We start from the raw sequence: 18,802 nt of genomic DNA, 5'->3' as shown, positions 1-18,802 counted from the left end.
GAGCAGGAGGAGGAGGAGGAGTAGCGGAGGATGCTCTCCAACCTTATTTGGGGGAGGAGCTTTTCAGGTTTACGAGACTCAAGAGTACTTGTTGAAAAAAAAACAGAGCTATAGAAATAACTTCATTACTACTTTTACAGTCGTCTCTTGCAATACTACGGCTCAAATATCACGCCCTCACTACATCAAAAAATAACTAATTCATAAATGATGGCTGTTTCTGGTTGACTATGGCCTATTTTTAGTCCACAAATATGGAAAGACAAGTTACATATGCACAGTATGTTGGGGTCATTGGGCGTCAGAAATGTTGAGACATGATGACAAGATGACTTTACCTTTCACCCTGCATGGAGACAGAAGGGCTACTGAGCCATCAGAGCCCAGCCGACATGCCACGGCTGAGAGTTAGCTGTCTAGCTTGCTATGCTAGCAGCAGCTAAAGGTGACTATAGGGGTGTTATTTCATGTCTACAGGGCTCTAACCATGTTAAAAACGGTCATAAACAGGTTTTCTAAGTTGTAACTACAAAAATAATCCATTTGTCAACACTGAATCCTATACCGTGGAAATTCATTGATCGTGGTCATGCCTGGAACCGATTAACCTCCAAAAATGAGGGTTGACTGTTTCCAGCTTGACACACTTTCCCCACATTTTAGTTAGTTTTTCCAAAATGGAATAAATTCCTGTTTTTCCACAAAATTCTACACATAACACCCCACAATGACAACACGAGAACAATGTTTGGGAAATGTTTGCAAATTTATTGAAAAATATTTAAATACTTATTGTGCATAAGTATTCACACCCTTGAACCGCCTCAGCTCACGTCAAAGGGAGTGAATACTTATGTACATGTGCTTTCTTCATTTAAATCGTATATATTTGTAATACGTAACATTTCCAAATAACTTTTTCATGTTGTCATTATGAGGGGTCGGGTGCAAAATTTTGACGGGAAAAAAAAATAATACATTTTCCATTTTGGAGTAAGTGATAAAATGAGGAAAAGGTGAAGTACTGTGAATACATTCCAGATGCTCTGTGCTTCACATGTCAGGGCAGAAAACGTGATGACTAAACCTGGAATACCCCCAGACATCCATCCATCCATCCATCCATCCATCCATCCAGCTGCAGGTTTGTCTCATCCTGTTGGAGCTGAAGGTGCAAACTTGCAGAATGACAGGCTGGGACGCATTGGTTGTTGTTTCCCCCCCACCACCATATGCATGGGTGGGTGTGGGCGTGGTAATGAGGCCCCTAGTTTTGAAGAGCAGTGACTCATGCATACCTGCAAGGCACAGGAACAAAGATATTTTGTATGAGTGTATGATCGTCTTAAAGTCATCAATCTAAAGCCAGGACTTTCATGATGATGCCACAGCAACATTCTCAACCGAGTGAAGTAAATAAGAAAACAAAGAATTGGAAAACCCCTCAAATGCTTTTTAATGGCCCCTGGCACATTCTAAAAATAAAATATGAAAACTAAAAAAACAAAAAAAAAGGGGGGCAAATGTGGAAAAAAACTGCAGTCGTTTTGTGAGATTAACATCAAAACATTAGGAGAATAAAGAGACAAAAGTGTTGATTTTCAGAGAAAAAAGTTTAAAAGAATAAAGTTGTAATATTATAAGGGAAAACAATTATTTCACAATCATAAATGAGAAACATTAAAGAAAAAAGGATGTTATTTTTTTCATAATATGACAAAAAACACAACAAAGAATAAATGTGAAATTAGTCTACGAGAATAAAGTCTAAATATTCTGGGATGAAATTCATAAAAGTACAAGAAAACCTATTCACAAGAATAAAGTTGAAATATTTGTAAAAAATATTTATCCGGGTCGGGATGGCAGCAGTCTCAGTAGGGAAGTCCAGACTTCCTGGTCCCCGGCCACCTCTTCCAGTTCCACCGGGAGGACACCAAAGCGTTGCCAGGCCATCTGTGAGACATAATGCCTCCAGCGTGTCCCAGGTCTGCCCCGGGGCCTTCTCCCGGCTGGGCATCTCACCAGGAAGGCGTCCAGGAGGCATCCGGAATAGATGCCCGAGCCCCCTCAACTGGTTCCTCTCCATGTGAAGGAGCAGCCCCTCCCGGATGGCTGAGGTCCTCACCTTCATTTTTAGGGTGAATCCAGCCACTGTACGGAGGACACTAAAAAAATAACATTTAAATGCAAAAATGAGCTAAAAAGTGTATCATGTGGAGAGAAACAATACAATTCATCGCCTATAACACAGGCTGCTTTTGTTTCATTTTTATCAAACTTCCTATCATGCCTACGTGGATTGGTTTACAAAAATATCAAGCATCAAATGCGGCCCTCGGTGGAAAAAATGTGGGCACCACTGGTCTAAACTGAGTAAAAATGTAGGGACTTTGCACACTTAATCATTGTTGACCTCTACTGGCAACGACGGTGAACTGCAACACAGCCGACCATTCATCAAGCAGAACAAGGCTATTACCCTTCGTCTTGTCCATCTTGAGGTTCAAGACAGACTTTGTTGTTTGGTGGAGTTCAGCTTTGAATCATTTCCCATCAGCATTTGGGACTGGATTGCCAAATCGAGTGAGGACACGTGGTAGTGGTTTGTGGGGTTCAGAAAAACTACAAACTGTGTTCTCAGGTACCACAAACAGAAATGAGTCAGAAGAACCTGGGGTGCAAGAAGAATACAAACCCAAGTTAAACCGAGGTCACGGGCCTCTCACGGCCGGCCCACGTGCCAAAAACACGAGAAATGCACGGAGGGCGCACTTGTGACGCGCTGATTTTCGAGTCTTAGACCGGCAGCGGAGGTTCTTTTGTCATGGCAGACAAACCTGTGGCGCTTACGGTTTTGTCAGGTTGCAAGATGAACTTGCGGCCAACGTATCTTTCATACGTTCTGCAGGGAAAAATTTAACTTTTTTTGTACGTCGCACTTGCCGACTCCTTGTGTGTGTCGTGTGCCACACGTGCGCCCCACATACGTAATTAGTGTGGCCAACGCACGCTCAGATACTTCGTATGTCCTCCGTGCGTGTTGCGTTTTCTTCTTCTTGCAGGGAAGGGGCGGGAGTCGAGTGGCAACCCGCTTCAAGATGCATTACCTCACCTACCATGTTGGAGTTACGAACGTGACACGACAACACAAGCTCGGATCGAGACGAGCTATTATGCAGGACGGTCGTTCACCAGCCACGCCGCAACAGCATTCCCGAGCCTTTAATCTCAAGTTAAGACGAGATAGGTGAAGTCAAGTATGAAATCAGCACTGGTTAGGCCTCCCAAATAATAATTTTAACAATCTACTATTATTATTCAAGTGCTGACACAGCGTTAAGGGTTTCCCATTCAAGTTGCCAGCCATTGATGTCAAAGTGCAAGTCTTTGACGAGATTGTAAAGTCCCGTCTAAAGTGACTCGAGTTTTCTGCCCTGTTGCGACCACCGCCAGGGGACACCCACCAGAAACAGGCTTTTTTTAGTGAACTGGATCGAGGTAATGGGCTCAGATCTTACTTCGCTTCCATCGTATCGTCAACCGAGACCTCACTTACCAAATCACTGACATTCACGTAAAACACTGGTGAAACTAAAGCATTTTAAAAATAAAATAAAGACACGTTTGCTGCTGATCTCATGCCTCTTCCAGGAACCATGCAGGGGCGGCGTTTGACCCGAGTCTTGTGTCACTGCGGTGATTTCATTTAGCAGGAATGGAACAAATCAAACAACAATTGACACAAACAAGCGGCGCAGCATTCGTGGAAGCATGGCTGTTTTCATCTGGAAAATTGAAATTTTGGTCAGCAGACACAAATAAAAATCAATTGTGTAAAAATCACAGCATTTACGTGCATAATGAGCAACGACTGCATAAAGACTCAGCACTGGATAACAACCACAATACGGCTTGGATGGATGCTGTCAGAGCAGCGTCATTGAACAATGTTTATTTCTAGTATGTGTATTTTGCATATTACTTATCCCCCCCTTAAATAAACCAGAAGACCTTTTTCTTTTTTTAAACTTGGCCTTTATTGATCAATCTGACAGAACACTTTAAAAAAATGCTTCACATTATTTCATAGGGAGAATAAAAAACATCATACTGTTCTATAAAATGTAGCTTTATCTAAATACTGCGTCTCTTGCAAAATTCACTGCAGCTGCTTATTGTATTTTGCTCCTCGAGTTGCATCACAACATTTAAGAGGGATCTGTTTGTGCAGCTTCCACACCCTCGACAATTTAAACCTTCTGCATGTGAAATGACGTGCGTGTGTGTGTATGTGTGTGTGTGTGTGTCACCAGCTGTTTGTGGGCGGAATGAAATATTAGAGACGAGTATTGCATCACTCTGCCTCAACAGGCCCGATGAGGTCTTCTGAGAAAGTCCCGCTGCGATCTTCTGAATCCATGTGTGGTTTCCAGCTCTCCTTCCCGGCCCCCATCAACAGATCTTCCTGTTGCACGACGCAAGCATTAGAAACATGCAAACAGAAACCCGAGTGGCGGCATTTGTACGTATAAAAATGTTAAAAAATGAGAAAATCTCAATTGCTTTACAAAAGGCAGACAAACCTTTTCACCACCAGCAAGCCCCAGGAGGATGTCCCTCTGCTCAAACTGGAGCTGGCCACCTTCAGATGCTGCATGGCTCTCGAGCGCCACCCCCTGGTGTTAAAGATTAGTTACATCGGTAAACTGTCAACCGAATGCAGGCGGTCGTCCACGCGCCCCCATAAATTATAAAAACTGGACATTCTAAACATATTAAAACAATTTAAATATAATTTTAAAAAAGCCAAACAAAAATACACCTAAAATAAATACAGGAGTAATTTTACAAAAATAAAGTGAAAATATTAAAAGAAAAATGTTGTAATCAAATGAGAAAATGTCCATTTAACGAGAATAACATTGCAATATTTATGAGGAAAATTTACATTTTAGTAGCATAAACCTGAAATATTAATCATAAAGTCGTATTATTATGAGAAACAAACAAAACAACAAATAAAGTTGTAATTTTTGGAAGATTAGGTTGCAGGAAAAAAAAAATCACAATGTAAGAAAGTTATAATTACAGGAAGAAACTTTGTAAGAAAAAAGTTGAAATAGTTGTGGAAAAAAAACAGCAAAAATTGAAAACTCAGCAGTAATTTTAAGAAAATAAAGTCAAAATAACGTCCTTTTAGTATCATAAACTTGTAAGAAAAACTTTTTTTCATGAGGGAACAAAAGAACAAATAACGTAATTTTGGGAAAATTAGGTTACAGAAAAATGTATAATGTTGTGAGAATAAAGTCAAATATTATGGAAATAAAGTCAATTACGAGAGGAAAATTTTATGAGAACAAAGGTAAAATAGCTGGGGGGTAAAACAGCAGCAAAAATTGAAAAATCAGCAGTAGTTTTACAAGATTGAAGTCAAAATACTAAGAGAAAAAAACATTCTAATAAAAAATGTAATTTTATGAGAATTGAGGAAAAATAATGTCACTTTAGTAGCATAGAGCTGAAATGTTAAAGAAAAATACTCTATTTTTGAGAAACAAAACAAAATAAAATTGAAATATTTGGAAAATGTTAAAAAAACAGAAAAAATGAGGGAAAATAAGCTAAGTTCAAACTAATAATAGGCTTTTTCACTTATATCACACAGCTGAGCTGCAGTTGTTTTTTCCTGGAAATATATCTATTATTATATATCTATACTTGTCAGCATGTCTACTGTACATGTGCCGCTTTACTAAATATCAATACTAATATCTCATTTTAGTACGTGGACCTCGATGGACAAGGTTTGTGGTCTAAGCCGTTGGGACTGTCGTCATTTTGCCAGCCTTTTTTGTATTTGTGATTTGAGCCAAGCTGAGCAGGAACACACTGAATAGACGATGAGAACATGGGATCTACCTTGCAGACAAAGTCATCCGGGTTGTGGTCATCTCCTGATACACTTGTCTCCTTGATGTCACATGCTCCATCACTCTCCTGCTCCTCCTGAGCCGTAAGCAGAGGAAGTTTCTGGGAGCGGAAAGAGACTCGAGGGGCAGGAACTGGTGCACTTTTGTTTTTGTCTTCCTCTGACGGCGGCTCACTTTCGACGTCCTGCTGCTCAGGAACGTGTGGCGCTTCGCTACTGGCGCAATCGGGGGGGCCGGACGTTTCTTGAGTTGCAAGGTCAGATTTTGGGACCCCCAGGCCGGAGTCGTCAGACTGGTTTGTTGCTAGCTCCGCTTCCGCTTCCGCTTCCGCCTCCGCCTCCGCCTCCGCCTCCGCCTCCGCCTCCGCCTCCTCTGGACTTTCGCTTGCTGTGCTTCTGTCGAGCGACTGTCTCTTGGGAGAGTTGGTGCCGCTGGAGCTGAGATCCGAGTCTGAAGAGTGTGCAGCTTTGGAGGAGGCGCCACTCTCCTCTGCTGCAGCCATCTCATCAGAGCTGGGCGGAGTTTGTGGACCAGGTGAGGAGGGTAAAGCATTTTTCCCATTTTGGGTTGACGAAAGGATGGAGATGTGATCAGATGGGAACGCTGTGTTGCACGGGATTGGATTGGAGATTACCAGGGACTTCCTCTTCTTTGACTTCCCTGATGTGCTGTGCAAAAAACAAAGAATAGTTGTTTTTTACTTATTTTGTCTTGTTTTATAAAGATGATTGGATATCACCTGCTCAGACCCTTGATGATGAACGCTTTCCCAGAATGTTGATTCTCTGTTTTTTTCATCACGTTGTATAACTCCCGGTTAAGCTGCATAGGAACAAAATCATAAGCATCCATCCATCCATTTTCCTCCACTTGTCCGGGTCTGGGGCGCGGTAGCAGCTGTCTCAGTAGGCAAGTCCAGACTTGCTGGTCCCCGGCCACCTCCTCCAGTTCCACCAGGAGGACACCAAGGCGTTCCCAGGCCAGCTGTGAGACATAATCCCTCAAGCGTGTCCTAGGTCTGCCCTGGGGCCTTCTCCCGGCTGGGCATCTCACCAGACTGGGAATCTCACCAGGCTGGGAATCTCACCAGGCTGGGAATCTCACCAGGCTGGGAGGCATCTGGACTAAATGCCCGAGCCACCTCAACTTCCTCTCCATGTGAAGGAGCAGCGACTCTACACTGAGCCCCTCCTGGATGACCGAGCTCTTCACCCTCTCTTAGGGTGCGTCCAGCCACCCTACGGAGGAAACTCATTTCAGCCGCTGGTATCCACGATCTCGTTTTCTCCACAGGTGGGGGTGGGAACACAGATCGGCCGGTAAATTGAGGGCTTTGCCTTCCGGCTCAGCTCTCTCTTCACCACCACGGTCCGGTACAGCAACCGCATTACTGCAGATGCTACGCCGATACGCCTGTCGACCTCACGCTCCACCAAGACCCTGAGATACTTGAATATCTCCACCTGGGGCAGGACCTCACTCCCAACCCGGAGGGTGCAATCCACCCTTTTCCGAATGAGAATCTCGTCCCAGAAACTTCACACTCGCCCCAGTAAAGGCTGAAGGTCAAATAGAGACGAGATCCTAAGGCCCCCGAACTGGACTCCCTCGATGCCTCGGCTGCGGCTAGTCCATGAAAATTCTGAACAGAATGGGCGACAAAGGGCAGCCTTGGCGGAGGGCACCACTCATCGGAAGCAGGCTGGACTGACCTGGCAATGCCAACCAGGATCAACCAGTACCCTTGCAGTACCAGTACCCTTGCAAGGGTGTAGAGCCGGTCCTCCTGGAGCCGAGGTTCGACTAGCGGTCTGTAATCATAACCATGTGCTTCTGAAATGAATAAAAGAAAATGTGTCTTGTCTTACCACACTCATTTCTTTGTAGAAGACATCCCTCAGATTTGAAATGTTTTGGAACACTGTCCCATAGCAACCAATGCGGCTGCAGGAAAAAGAATATATTAGTGAGTTTATCCACATGACCTCAATTATGACATAAGTGTTCCAAAAACATGATACATTGCTTCTTTTGGGTAGGTAGAGTTGATATTCTTTAAATAATAACGTTTAAAAATATAATAATAATTTAAAAACCATGTTATTATAATCAACATTAAATAAAACTAAAATACAATTTGAAAACAAAATTTTATTAAAAAATAACATTTTAAATATAAAATTAAAAATTTTAATTAAAGATGTTAAATATTTAAATTAAAAACAAATCGACTTAAATTTTAAATAACATTTAAATGAAAAATGTGTACATATATATATATATATATATATATATATATATATATATATATATATATATATATATATATATTCATAATCAAAATTAAATAAAATATACAAAAATAAAATATAAATATTAATTTAATTTAAAAATAACACATTTTAAAATGACAAAAATATTGTAATATATAAATATTACAATATTTAAAAAAATTATAAATAACATTTTAAATTATGAATAAAAATGAAATATAAAAGTAACATTTTAAATTACAAATAAACAAAATAACATTTTAAATAAAATTTTCAATTAAAAATAAAATGTAAAAGTAAAATTATTGTTTTGTGTCTAAAACCAGCAGCCTGGTGCTCGTGCTGCCAGTCAGAAGAGGTGATCCAAATACAAATACAGCACAGAATTTACAATCCACATACAGTTTAACGCAACATACTACACTCTGGAAAAGCCTCAGGCCTCCGTGAGATTCCATTTTTAGACTGACCCATACAAGGGAAAAACTACAATGCTGCTCAGTGCTGTGCAGACCTCCACCAAGGCCAAACTGAACAGTAAAAAATAATGTATGTTATCATAATTTTTTCCATTTCTTCCGCTAGTTAGCAGGCTCCATCCTGGTTTAGGGAGGATGATGAACATTCAGGCGGTTCCATTTTGGAGGGTGTTGATGCCTTTGTGACTCAAACTGAAAACCAATTCCAGCTAGTTTATCCAGATTCTGTGGATTTTTGAATGTAATCACATCAGAATTACAGAGAACAAAGGTCATTGACAACAAAGCGAGTGGTGGGCCAGCCTAAGGCGTTGTGCGATACTGTACTGCATGTTGGATGACGCCATGCCACTTTAGATCATATCATAGCTGTACATGAAGCTATGGGGCATTGTCTAAGTAGGCTTCGTAGGACCAGCCTGAATACCAAATAAGAAAAACAAGTTGGATTTCTCACTACTATCAGACCTAAACTATGCAGCGGCTGCTCAACCATACCTCTGATAGAGAACAGGCAGCTCCTCCCTCAGCTCGTTATTTATCTCCTCAAAGACATTCTGAGCCTTGTTGAACTCTTCCTCTGCCTGTTAAACAGGATACAATATTACTTTCGATTCCAGGGTGATATTGTTGTCTGAAATCTAAAACCAAAGCTTTTGAGAATGACAAAAATATCCATTTTCACAAAGTGTGCTGCCTCACTTTTCATGATGGTAATGTGCATATACTCCAGAATGTGATGAAGTGTGTTAAGATGAATAGCAATTAATTGCAAAGTCCCTCTTTGTCAAGAAATTGAGCAACATTTCTACTGCATTTCAGCCCTACCACAAAAGGACTAGCGGACTTCATTTTGGTGATTCACCGGTTAACACAGGGGAGAGTGTTGACAAGGACAAAGGCTCCTGACTAAATCAGAATAACAGATTGGAGGCTGTAAAAAGGAGGCTTTTGCTTGAAATCTTTGTTTTTCCTCTGTTAACCATGCTTACCTCCAAGGAAACACACACAGTCATCATTGCTTTGCACAAAAAGCAATATCCTTGCACAGGCAAGGATATTATAGTAAAGTTGCACCCACCCCAACCACTTGTCAGATCAGTAACTCATTCAATCCCAGCCAAAGGCAACCCCTTCAGTACCGGCCATTTTGGACAAATTTTTACTAATCTTTAAAAAGGCGCACAGAATACTGTGTTCTATGGCTATATAAACATGGAACCTACCAAGAGAAATATTAGATTCTTTCATCAGAAAAAAAAGTGTGTTTCTACTTCAGCAACTATCAGCAGTAGAACATAGGAAAGTTTCAGGAAAATATCAGTTCCCGACTAGAAAAGGGAGAAAACCATCTTTTTGTGAAAAGATGAAATTTCAAGCATAACTTTCACTTTGACACAAATATTTGCTTTTGTGACAACTCAAATATCTAAACAAGTATACTAACAAAACACAATGAAAGGGGGTGTTTTACATCAAAATAACAATTAATTTACAACACCTGAACACCATGAACTATTTACAATTTTCACATTTGGAACTGAGCTGTGTGTGTGCACGCATTTAATTTCCCTAAAATGTGTAACCATCTGCGCGCTACATTCCTCCACACTCTCTCACTTCCTCCTTCCTGTCATGTGTGATTCTTCCATTGCCATGATACCTGCCTATCTCTTATCAAATGCACTTCTACCACCTTGTGGCCATTTTTATGAGAGTGTTTATGAAGAGTTGCATCATCACCTCTTTTTGCCTCCCATGCAAAAAACGTAAAAGACGTACAAATACGTTGTTGGGATTGGGCGTTCAGGATTATAAAAACATCTTTTTGTTAAGAACTTCAAGGATTGAGGTTCAGTTTTTGTGAAGAAGGTTTCAGGGCACCCAAGAAAGTCCAGCATGCATCGGGACTGGGGGGTTGAGGCACCACCAGTGCAGCGCTTGCTCAGGAATGGTGGCAGGCAGGCGTGTGAGCATCTGCTCGCACATCGAGGCCAAGACTTTTGCAAGATACCCTGGTGTCAAGAAGGGCGCACGGAGGCCACTTCTCTCCAGGAAAAAACAATCAGGGACAGACTGGTATTCCGCAAAAGATGCATGTATGGACTCCTGAAGACTGGGGTAAAAAACATTTTCTCTTTACAAAGCCACTTTCGGAATTTTTGGGGCATCCAGAAAAAAAAGCTTGTCTAGAGAAGAAAAGGCGTCCTGTGTCATGTGTGGGGTTGCTTCTCAGCCAAGGGAGTGGGCTCACTCACACTTTTGATGAAGAACACAGCCATGAACAAAGAACGTCCAAAAGCAACTTCTCCCGACCGTCCAACAACAGTTTAGTGACAAACAACCCCTTTTCCAAAGACAAAACATGGTGACTAAGTGGCTTGGGGAACAACATAGCCACATTTGACAAACTGAGTCATTCTCAAAACACGACTCTACATTACCTTAGCTATTTTTGAATCATCCTTTTTCTTGGCGCTCTGCAGCGCCTCAAGGTGGTGACGTGCTGAATCGTAGTCCACCAGCTTTCTACCGCGTTTGGCAACACGCTCCTGAAAAACCAGCCAAGCCAAAGCTCAATTGGACTGTTAGAAGAAGCCAATGTTCCAACCCACCCCTCAATGTGTCCAATTACCTTGACCTCGGGGAACTGGCTTGTATAGTTTTCCATTGTACGCACAATCTGGTCATTCAATTTCTCCTCGTAGTCATTCCACAGCAAGTCTTCACTCTTAAGACACAATTAATGGATTTCATTTTAGTCAAACCAAGTGTCAATTATTTATTCATGCTTGATTGAACCAATGGATCCAAACAGTGCTGCAAACAGATGACTAAAAATATCCTAACATTGTGGCTACCTTACCAACTGCAACAAATTGCAGCCATTTAGTCCTCAAAGCTAATTCTTTTTTCATCCCTTCAAATACTCAATTGGAACATTACAAAATGACAGATACTCCTGTAATAGCAGCAAGGTCCTCCACGCCATCCCAGTCAGGTTCGTAGATGTATCTCAACGTCTGAGACATTCTCTTGGATGTCTCATGTACAGCTGTGCAAAAAGAAAAAGGTAAGTAACAACTATTTTTGTGCATTAATAGGGTATTGTTTTCAAGGCTCATGTCCGTATTGCTACACCCACGACGCAAAGGTCAAAACAACAATAGCTTCCTGGCTGGAACTCAAAGGAGTAATAGCTAACAGCACTGGAAAATCTATGGTTTCTTAAACATCATCATCATATAAACGTAGACCCAGGGTGCTCATTCAGTCGAGCGTGATCTACCGAGGTAGCGTGGGCCGATCACATGTCACCCAAGTCATGAACGTCACTTTGTAGATGTCATATGACATCAGTCAAAAGGGTTGTTTTACATCAAAATAACAATTTACAAATACAACACCATGAAATATTTACAATTTTGACAATTTCCCTACAATGCGTAACCGTCTGCACACTACACTCCCCCCCGCTCTTCCACTTCCTCCTTACTGTCATGTGATTTTTCTATTTACATTTGCCAAGCTCTTATCAAATGCACTTCTGCCATCTAGTGGCCGTTTTTCTGTCTTAAAAGTACTCTACAGCCACATGCATTAGTGGGGAGTTGCGTCGTCATCTCTTTCGGCCTCTGATTTGGCCCTTGGCCTCTTAGCCCTTTGGTATTGAACCTACAAGTACAATTTTGCTTGTGAAAGTATGATTTCACGATTAAATTAAAACGTTCCCATTGCTGAAACTAATATGTTGCCTTGACTTCGGCTGTATTGTCTCTTGCATAATCATTTTCATTTCTTGTATATCTGTCATGTTTGATGGCAAACGCTGACTTGGCGTAAAACATGAGCTGTATGTGTAATGAACGCTACGTATCCATTTTGACTGACATACTACTCGGGTTATTTACAGAACTATTGAGGAATTATGTGTAATTATCTTTATTGCCATATTGAATTGTGAACGATTAAATGATATCAGCTATTTTGATGACCTGTAAACTTTGAAACTGAATGCGAAATACCAATCATTCAGTAGGGGTGTCACAAGATCTTGCGAGATTAAAACGTGACAAGATTTCTCATTCAGAAAAAAAAAAAATGTCTGGTGGGCACTAGGCCTGGGACAATAATAAAATGATTAATCACACAATAAATGAAAATCAACTGAATAATCAATTTATTGCCGTGCGTGCATGTCTGTTTTCCTCGCCTCCCGAACAGGCAGAAAGAGAGTTCACTCTGTGCGTTGGTTCCAGCAAACTTGCCGCTTTTGTTGCATAGAACACCGGCATGAACGGAGTGAGCCCTTTTGTCAGTCACACAGTAGACACACTCGTAGACACATTGAGGTGTATCGTCTTGTCTCATCAACTGAGTGTCTCGTGACACCCTTAGTATTTAGTCATTTCAAACATTTTACACGCACGTGCACCCCTTGTATACATGTGCAGTGTAGGTAAATGCTGATATTTATATATCTTCTCTCTGTTTATAGTAGGAGGTACATCTTTGGGACTTTTTTTTTTTTTTTTAAAAAGGTAGCTCGCAGGCTGATGGAAGTGCGAGCACCCCTGATGTGAAGCGTTTTCGCTGCATGATCCTTTTTCTCTTCGTACACAGCAACACAGACATCATTGCGTAAGAGACTAAAGGATCCAAGAGTACAACAAAGTCACTTCCCCATTACTCAACAACAATAACCCCTTCGGCTTAAAAAAAATAAAGCACGCTGTCCAACCTTGATACTTAAGAAACGTACCTTTCACTGCTGCATAGTGGGCCTTCACATCTTTAAGCAACCTACTTCCATCCATCTGCGTGCAAAACAGACAAAAACAAAAGTTGAACTACTGACTTCCAGTATGATGGTCAGAAGCGTTTGCGGGACCATCATATGGACATCTTATGGACAAGCGGTGACCCAATTTGCGTACATTTTTTCAACTCAAGTTTCTCAAATACCTTATATTTCATGAAATGACGGTGCGGTTTGAATTTGAGGCAGTGCAAAATACCAGTGTGCCTCTGTGCAGAGGAAGAGTAGCTACCCATGTTACCCAGCATGCCTTGCAGGTTGTAGATGGGGGGTATAGTTTTGCATGTATTTTAGTGTGTAAGCATGGCTTTGATACCCACTTAGTCCTTGTGGTGCAGTTCGCTTGTGTGTTTTATTTGTGTTGACTTGTGGTATTGGTTTTGTTGGCACCATGACTTGCAGTGCAGATTAGCCTGCATGTCAGCTTTGTTTCTATTCACTTTGGACAATACGACTGTATTCCTAAACATTTTGGTTTTTATGAAAGAAAGAAATATGAGAGCATGTTTGGTTAGCATGGTTAGCATGTTTTTCGGTTAACATTGAAAATTTGCACCACGATTTTGCCTCGGTTTGCATGCATTCTCCGGTTAGCGTACAATATGCTGTGCATATTAGCATCCAATCGTTAACATCCGGTTTTCTAGCTAAACAAAATGGCAACCAGAGTCGGCAGTTACGTCGCCCGTCTATGATGTCATCAGCAGTTGACTCAAAAATGTTAACACAAAAGTCTTCATAGTTTTACAATTATAGTTTAGCATGCATTAACAATTTCTCAATGCATAAAAATTACGGATAAATGAACATTTAAGGTTACTTTCACCTTCAGTTAAGACGTCTCTGTTCCCAAAGACGCGTGCGGCAGCGAGACCAGCCACCACCACCTGCCTGTTTTCAGTCACGTCAAGAATCACGTTTTCAATGAAGGTAAAAGTAACCTTCACTGTTCGTTTATCCCTTTCATTTATATGTATTTAAATGCATTTTGAATTGGTTTCTGCATGTAAAACTAAAAACCATGTAAAACTAACATTGTAAAACTATAGAAATGTGTTTTACGTAAACATTTTTGGCTTTCGGGGACGCCTTGCGTATGCGTGATTCATGGATGCGTAGAACTCTACTATGCTCTCGGTGTGCCGCGGAAGCTCTCTGCACACTGACCGTTTGTGACTGCTTTGGGGCGGGGCGGACCTCTCAGCAGCACCCGCTGCTGCTCAGTAAGAACAGAAACTGCAAAACAATTTGTGCCTTCACTTTTAAGTCCCCAAATACCAGAAACTCCAAAAGGTGCTAAAAAGAGTCGCTAGATTTGTTGCTAGACCCGTTTGAGAAAATATGTCTCCAAGAGGGTTTGGAATGAACACTGGTTTCATATTGTTACTACAAAGTGGGTACTCAAGTCACAGTCAAAATGTTATTTCTTTATCTTCCACGTTGTAAAATACTTAAATACAGCGCCTGGATAACAAATGTGAAGTGAAAATAGTAGCTTCCTGTTGCTCAATGGAAGGGTTCCCTCCAATAATGTGCAGGACGTGCATGGTAACAGTGAAAGGAGGACCTTGACTCCTCTCCTGCTCATGGCTGAGTCATCCAAATTAAGACCAAAAATGTATTTTTTTTAATTATTATGCTTCCTTGTCAAGTGACATGACTGTGAAGTTGTGTAACCTGAAGGGGAAAACAACAGCACCTTTAATAGAGACCGGATACAACATAATATGTTTTTATGAACACATGAGGCAAGGGCTTGCTGATGTGTGTGTGTTACCTGTTGTTTGTTTAGATTCTGCAAACACAGCTCAAAATGTTCATCCTTGGTCTCCATGGTTTTGCCCAGTTTTTGAAGGACCTGTGTCGTCATTAAAGATACATTTGTCAAGAGATTGGCAGGCCACAAGTTTCATATCTTTTGACTTTAAGTGAGCTCTTGACTGCATCAAAACCTTTACTGCTTATAGCCAAAAGCAACGACTTCACTATATTGATAGATTGTGCCATGTTCTGAAGTGAACAGCAGCTTGGAAACCTCCTCAACCCTTGGCTTGAGAGGCTTTCTAGAAAGACATATCCAAAATATATTCCATTTCTCTCTGCATCTCTCTGAAAGTAAAGGTGTGGCTCTGATGGTTACTGTTAATGTGAAAATGTACGTTTCTTAAGGGTATATGAAGACGCTTAGTCGGTGAGTTTTAGCGGGATAAGAATGATACCCGTACCCTCGGAAGGGCTCAGTGTGAGTTTCAAACCGTTTGTCACAATAGTGTTTTGTTTTATGAAATTATTCACAGCACACGCTGGCTAAGAATGCATTCTAGTTTGACATTTGCCCCATTTAACTGCTTGTGGCTTGAACTGTGTTCTGATTTACTAAAAACTGGTTGTGTTGTGCTTTTAGCAGACATTCTTCTGGGTATGTGGGTGTACAGCAGGACACAAAAGTGAGTACACCCATCATGAAAATGTATAAATTGTGCATAAAGTGTCAATATTTAGTGCGGACATCATTATTTTCCAACACTGTTTTAACTCTCGTGGGCATGGAGTTCACCAGAACATCACAGGTTGCCTCTGGAATCCTCACTCAGGCCTCTTCTGAGTGCTTAAAGTGCAGTGTGGTCTTGGCCAACGTGCTGCAGCTCAGTTTCAGGATGCTAGCAATCTTCTTAAAGCCTAGAACATCTTTATGTCGAGCAACAATTCTGTTTTCCACATCCTCAGAGAGCTCCTTGCCACGAAGTGCCATGTGGAACTCCCAGTATGAGAGTGCTAACACATCTTCTCCACATTTACACCTAGGACCTTGTAGCACTCCCGGGTCACATGATGCCAGGAGAATAAAATTGTCTAATTGGACCTAATTTGTACAGTTTAACATGAGTGGGCACTCTGTGTTGTTGCCAGTGGTTTTGACATCAACGGTTGTGTGACGGGACAGCAAATTTACACAGTTATCCAAGCTGGACACTTTTATCAAACTGTGGTCCCATAAAAAATTGAATAAAATATTTGCAGAAATGTGCAGGATGTACTCACTTTTGTGACATACTGTATATTAATACGAGCATCGTGTCGCAGTTACCATAGCAAGACAACTGCAACAATGCTTAGTTTTCATTTCTGTCCAAGTGCACAACTGATGCATTTCCTGTGTAAGCTACTTATCTTGATATTGATAATAATCTCCCCATGATGGGATGTTTAAAGATGCAACTTCCTGACAAACATACCCTGAAGTGCAATTGTGGATGGAAGAACAAAAACCCTTGCCAGTGCATCATCGGCCAGCTGCACGATTTTACTACATGAATGACCTTCACCTTTAAAATCGGTAACAAAGTCTCCAACCCATATCGCACCTCCCTTTTTTAGTTTAGTTTTTTTTTTTTTTTTTTTTTTTTTTACACAGCAACAGAAAAAATAAATCCGGAACACCCAAAATAATATTCGGGTCTTGCAATGTCAGAGCACATAATCTAACGTCTGCTTTTGTTTTGTTAAATTAAACTATTAAGTCACCCTCAAACTTAAAAGAGCGTAGAGTTCATAAAGCAGAGGAAGTGTACAATCAGGAAGTGGTGCCTTGTAGAGTATGCACACAGCTGTGTGGCTCTGAACAACACCGTCATGTTATGACAGGCAAAGGCGAGGGCAAAATGTTTCCCAAGTAATTCATTTCACAGAAAACAATGTTTAAAAAAAAAAGGAATTTTTCTTGAAAAACTGGCTTTCAATGACTAAGATTAGGTTTTGATACTACATATTTTTTGTCACTTCTTCCAATAAAACATAATAAGATCCTGACAAAATGAATAACAGAATACTTAAAACAGGTATTGGTGGTTGCCAAACTGATGGCAGTTTACAAGACCCAACCAGCATCTTAGCTCACCTTCTCCTGAGCGCGATTCAGGGACTTCTGTACCCTTTTAGCGAGGAATCCGGCACCGGCCTGTAGGTTTGGACCCATTTTATTCTCAGCCATGGTCCTTCTCTGTGCCCGCTTGACAACAGTATGAACTCCGCCTCCGGTCTGCTTCCTCTTGGGTGACTACGTCGGGCTCCTACGAAAGGGGATGGAGGTGGAGCAACAAGGCAAATGTCATGATTCAGTGAGACACACGCTTATGGTAACGCAACAAGCAGGGAGCAGCCGGGAGTGCATTCCTTCAGATCATCGACTGCGTGTTTAGTCTTGATAACATGTCTCAGTGTACTAAGGTTAGTAAAGTGGGCTCCAGCCGTCAGGCACTGAAATGGACTCACCTGAAAAGCATGTGAGGATTAATGATGCGTCATGCGCAAAAGAGACGATGCTTTGCAGTGAATCGTAAAAACCGATTCCCCCTAACGCCCCTTTTGGGCACTTCAATCTTCAATGTCAGCTCACTTGAGGACAGGAGCAGGACTTGGTTTTCATGGACAGCTATTCAACTAATCTCACATGAGGATAAAGAATCAAAGCCTTTTTACTTCTAAGTGAATCTTTTCAAGAACGGGGCAGATACTCTCATAAAGGAGGAGTGTGGATGTTTTTGTGCAATTAAAAAGTTGATTCACATTTAATGCAAAGGGGCTTTGCAACACACGACCCGTTCGCATTTGGCTAAAATATGAGGCCACATTAAGAGCTGAAAGAGTCGGTTTTAAAAGAGTCGGCTGTCATTTCACAAAAGCCGAACTAGTGGTGCAGGTGGGTGCTGCCTTCAAATGGGCCTCAAAAACAACCCGAGGGGACAAACTGCAACCGTTGGAGCTGCAATTAACATAAATAAAAGTCACAAAAAGACCCCACGTGACCCTTAATTCTGCGTGTATTTTCAAATTCCTTTTTTCATTTTCGTCATCGAAATAGCTCGAATTTGTCCAAGAGAAACGTACAATGGATATAATACATGACAGAAACCTATACAGCAGTGTCATTCACCACAACGCGTGACGTTATATGTATAATTACCCTTTCTTTGTAAAGAAAACGAACTTAACTTGATTTTTGCGTTAGCGTATTCTCACCAACAAACGGCGCTAGATACCAGCAGCTACTCACGATGACTTCTCCAGCCGTGCCTGTGTTGGTCCTTTAAACTTTAGCACCATTTCCACACCCCTTTGAGCTTTGTGACTATACGTCAAACGTTTATACGACGTTCAGTTGGTTTAGGATTTGACAATTATATAACTTTTACTTATTTACGTTATACGTCATATCCTATGCAGCACGTAGATTTAATGCGACTGTTTATCTGTTGTGCAGGACTTGTAATTAGACGGCCCGGTGACGTTTTTGAT

The 18,802-nt window shown here is 41.2% G+C and overlaps 1 protein-coding gene across 4 annotated transcripts; it reads right to left on the bottom strand.

The window, feature by feature from the left end:
- Window positions 1-4,014: 4,014 nt before the first annotated feature.
- bin2b (bridging integrator 2b) lies at window positions 4,015-18,728 on the bottom strand. 4 transcript variants are annotated; one of them, XM_054784137.1, is made up of 13 exons: window positions 17,780-18,728; window positions 17,406-17,577; window positions 15,285-15,365; window positions 13,451-13,505; window positions 11,649-11,743; window positions 11,324-11,419; window positions 11,133-11,240; window positions 9,187-9,272; window positions 7,805-7,880; window positions 6,676-6,758; window positions 5,926-6,604; window positions 4,587-4,679; window positions 4,015-4,468 (listed from the first exon to the last, which is right to left on the bottom strand). In XM_054784137.1, exons 2-13 carry the CDS (start codon window positions 17,496-17,498, stop codon window positions 4,358-4,360), a joined length of 1,656 nt encoding a protein of 551 aa, XP_054640112.1. In that variant the 5' UTR covers window positions 17,499-17,577; window positions 17,780-18,728; the 3' UTR covers window positions 4,015-4,357. The 4 variants fall into 4 exon arrangements, with proteins under 4 accessions (XP_054640112.1, XP_054640114.1, XP_054640111.1 ...); XM_054784139.1 differs by having other exon boundaries at window positions 18,500-18,728; XM_054784136.1 differs by having other exon boundaries at window positions 18,527-18,728.
- Between the last annotated feature and the right edge of the window lie 74 nt (window positions 18,729-18,802).

Source organism: Dunckerocampus dactyliophorus, chromosome 8 (assembly GCF_027744805.1).
Source record: "Dunckerocampus dactyliophorus isolate RoL2022-P2 chromosome 8, RoL_Ddac_1.1, whole genome shotgun sequence".
Classification (NCBI taxonomy): Eukaryota; Metazoa; Chordata; class Actinopteri; order Syngnathiformes; family Syngnathidae; genus Dunckerocampus; species Dunckerocampus dactyliophorus.
The sequence above is the reverse complement of the archived record's forward strand: the minus strand, read 5'-3'. Positions and strand labels throughout refer to the sequence as shown.

What these genes read in the sequence shown, in the direction of transcription:
- bin2b (XM_054784137.1), bottom strand. Translation starts at nt 17,498, where the DNA reads ATGGCTGAGAATAAAATGGGTCCAAACCTACAGGCCGGTGCCGGATTC. An exon ending in CCACTATGCAGCAGTGAAAG is followed by an intron (nt 11,744 to 13,450) that starts GTACGTTTCTTA and finishes CTTTTTGCACAG; the next exon opens with CTGTACATGAGACATCCAAG. An exon ending in GCCAGTTCCCCGAGGTCAAG is followed by an intron (nt 11,241 to 11,323) that starts GTAATTGGACAC and finishes CTGGTTTTTCAG; the next exon opens with GAGCGTGTTGCCAAACGCGG.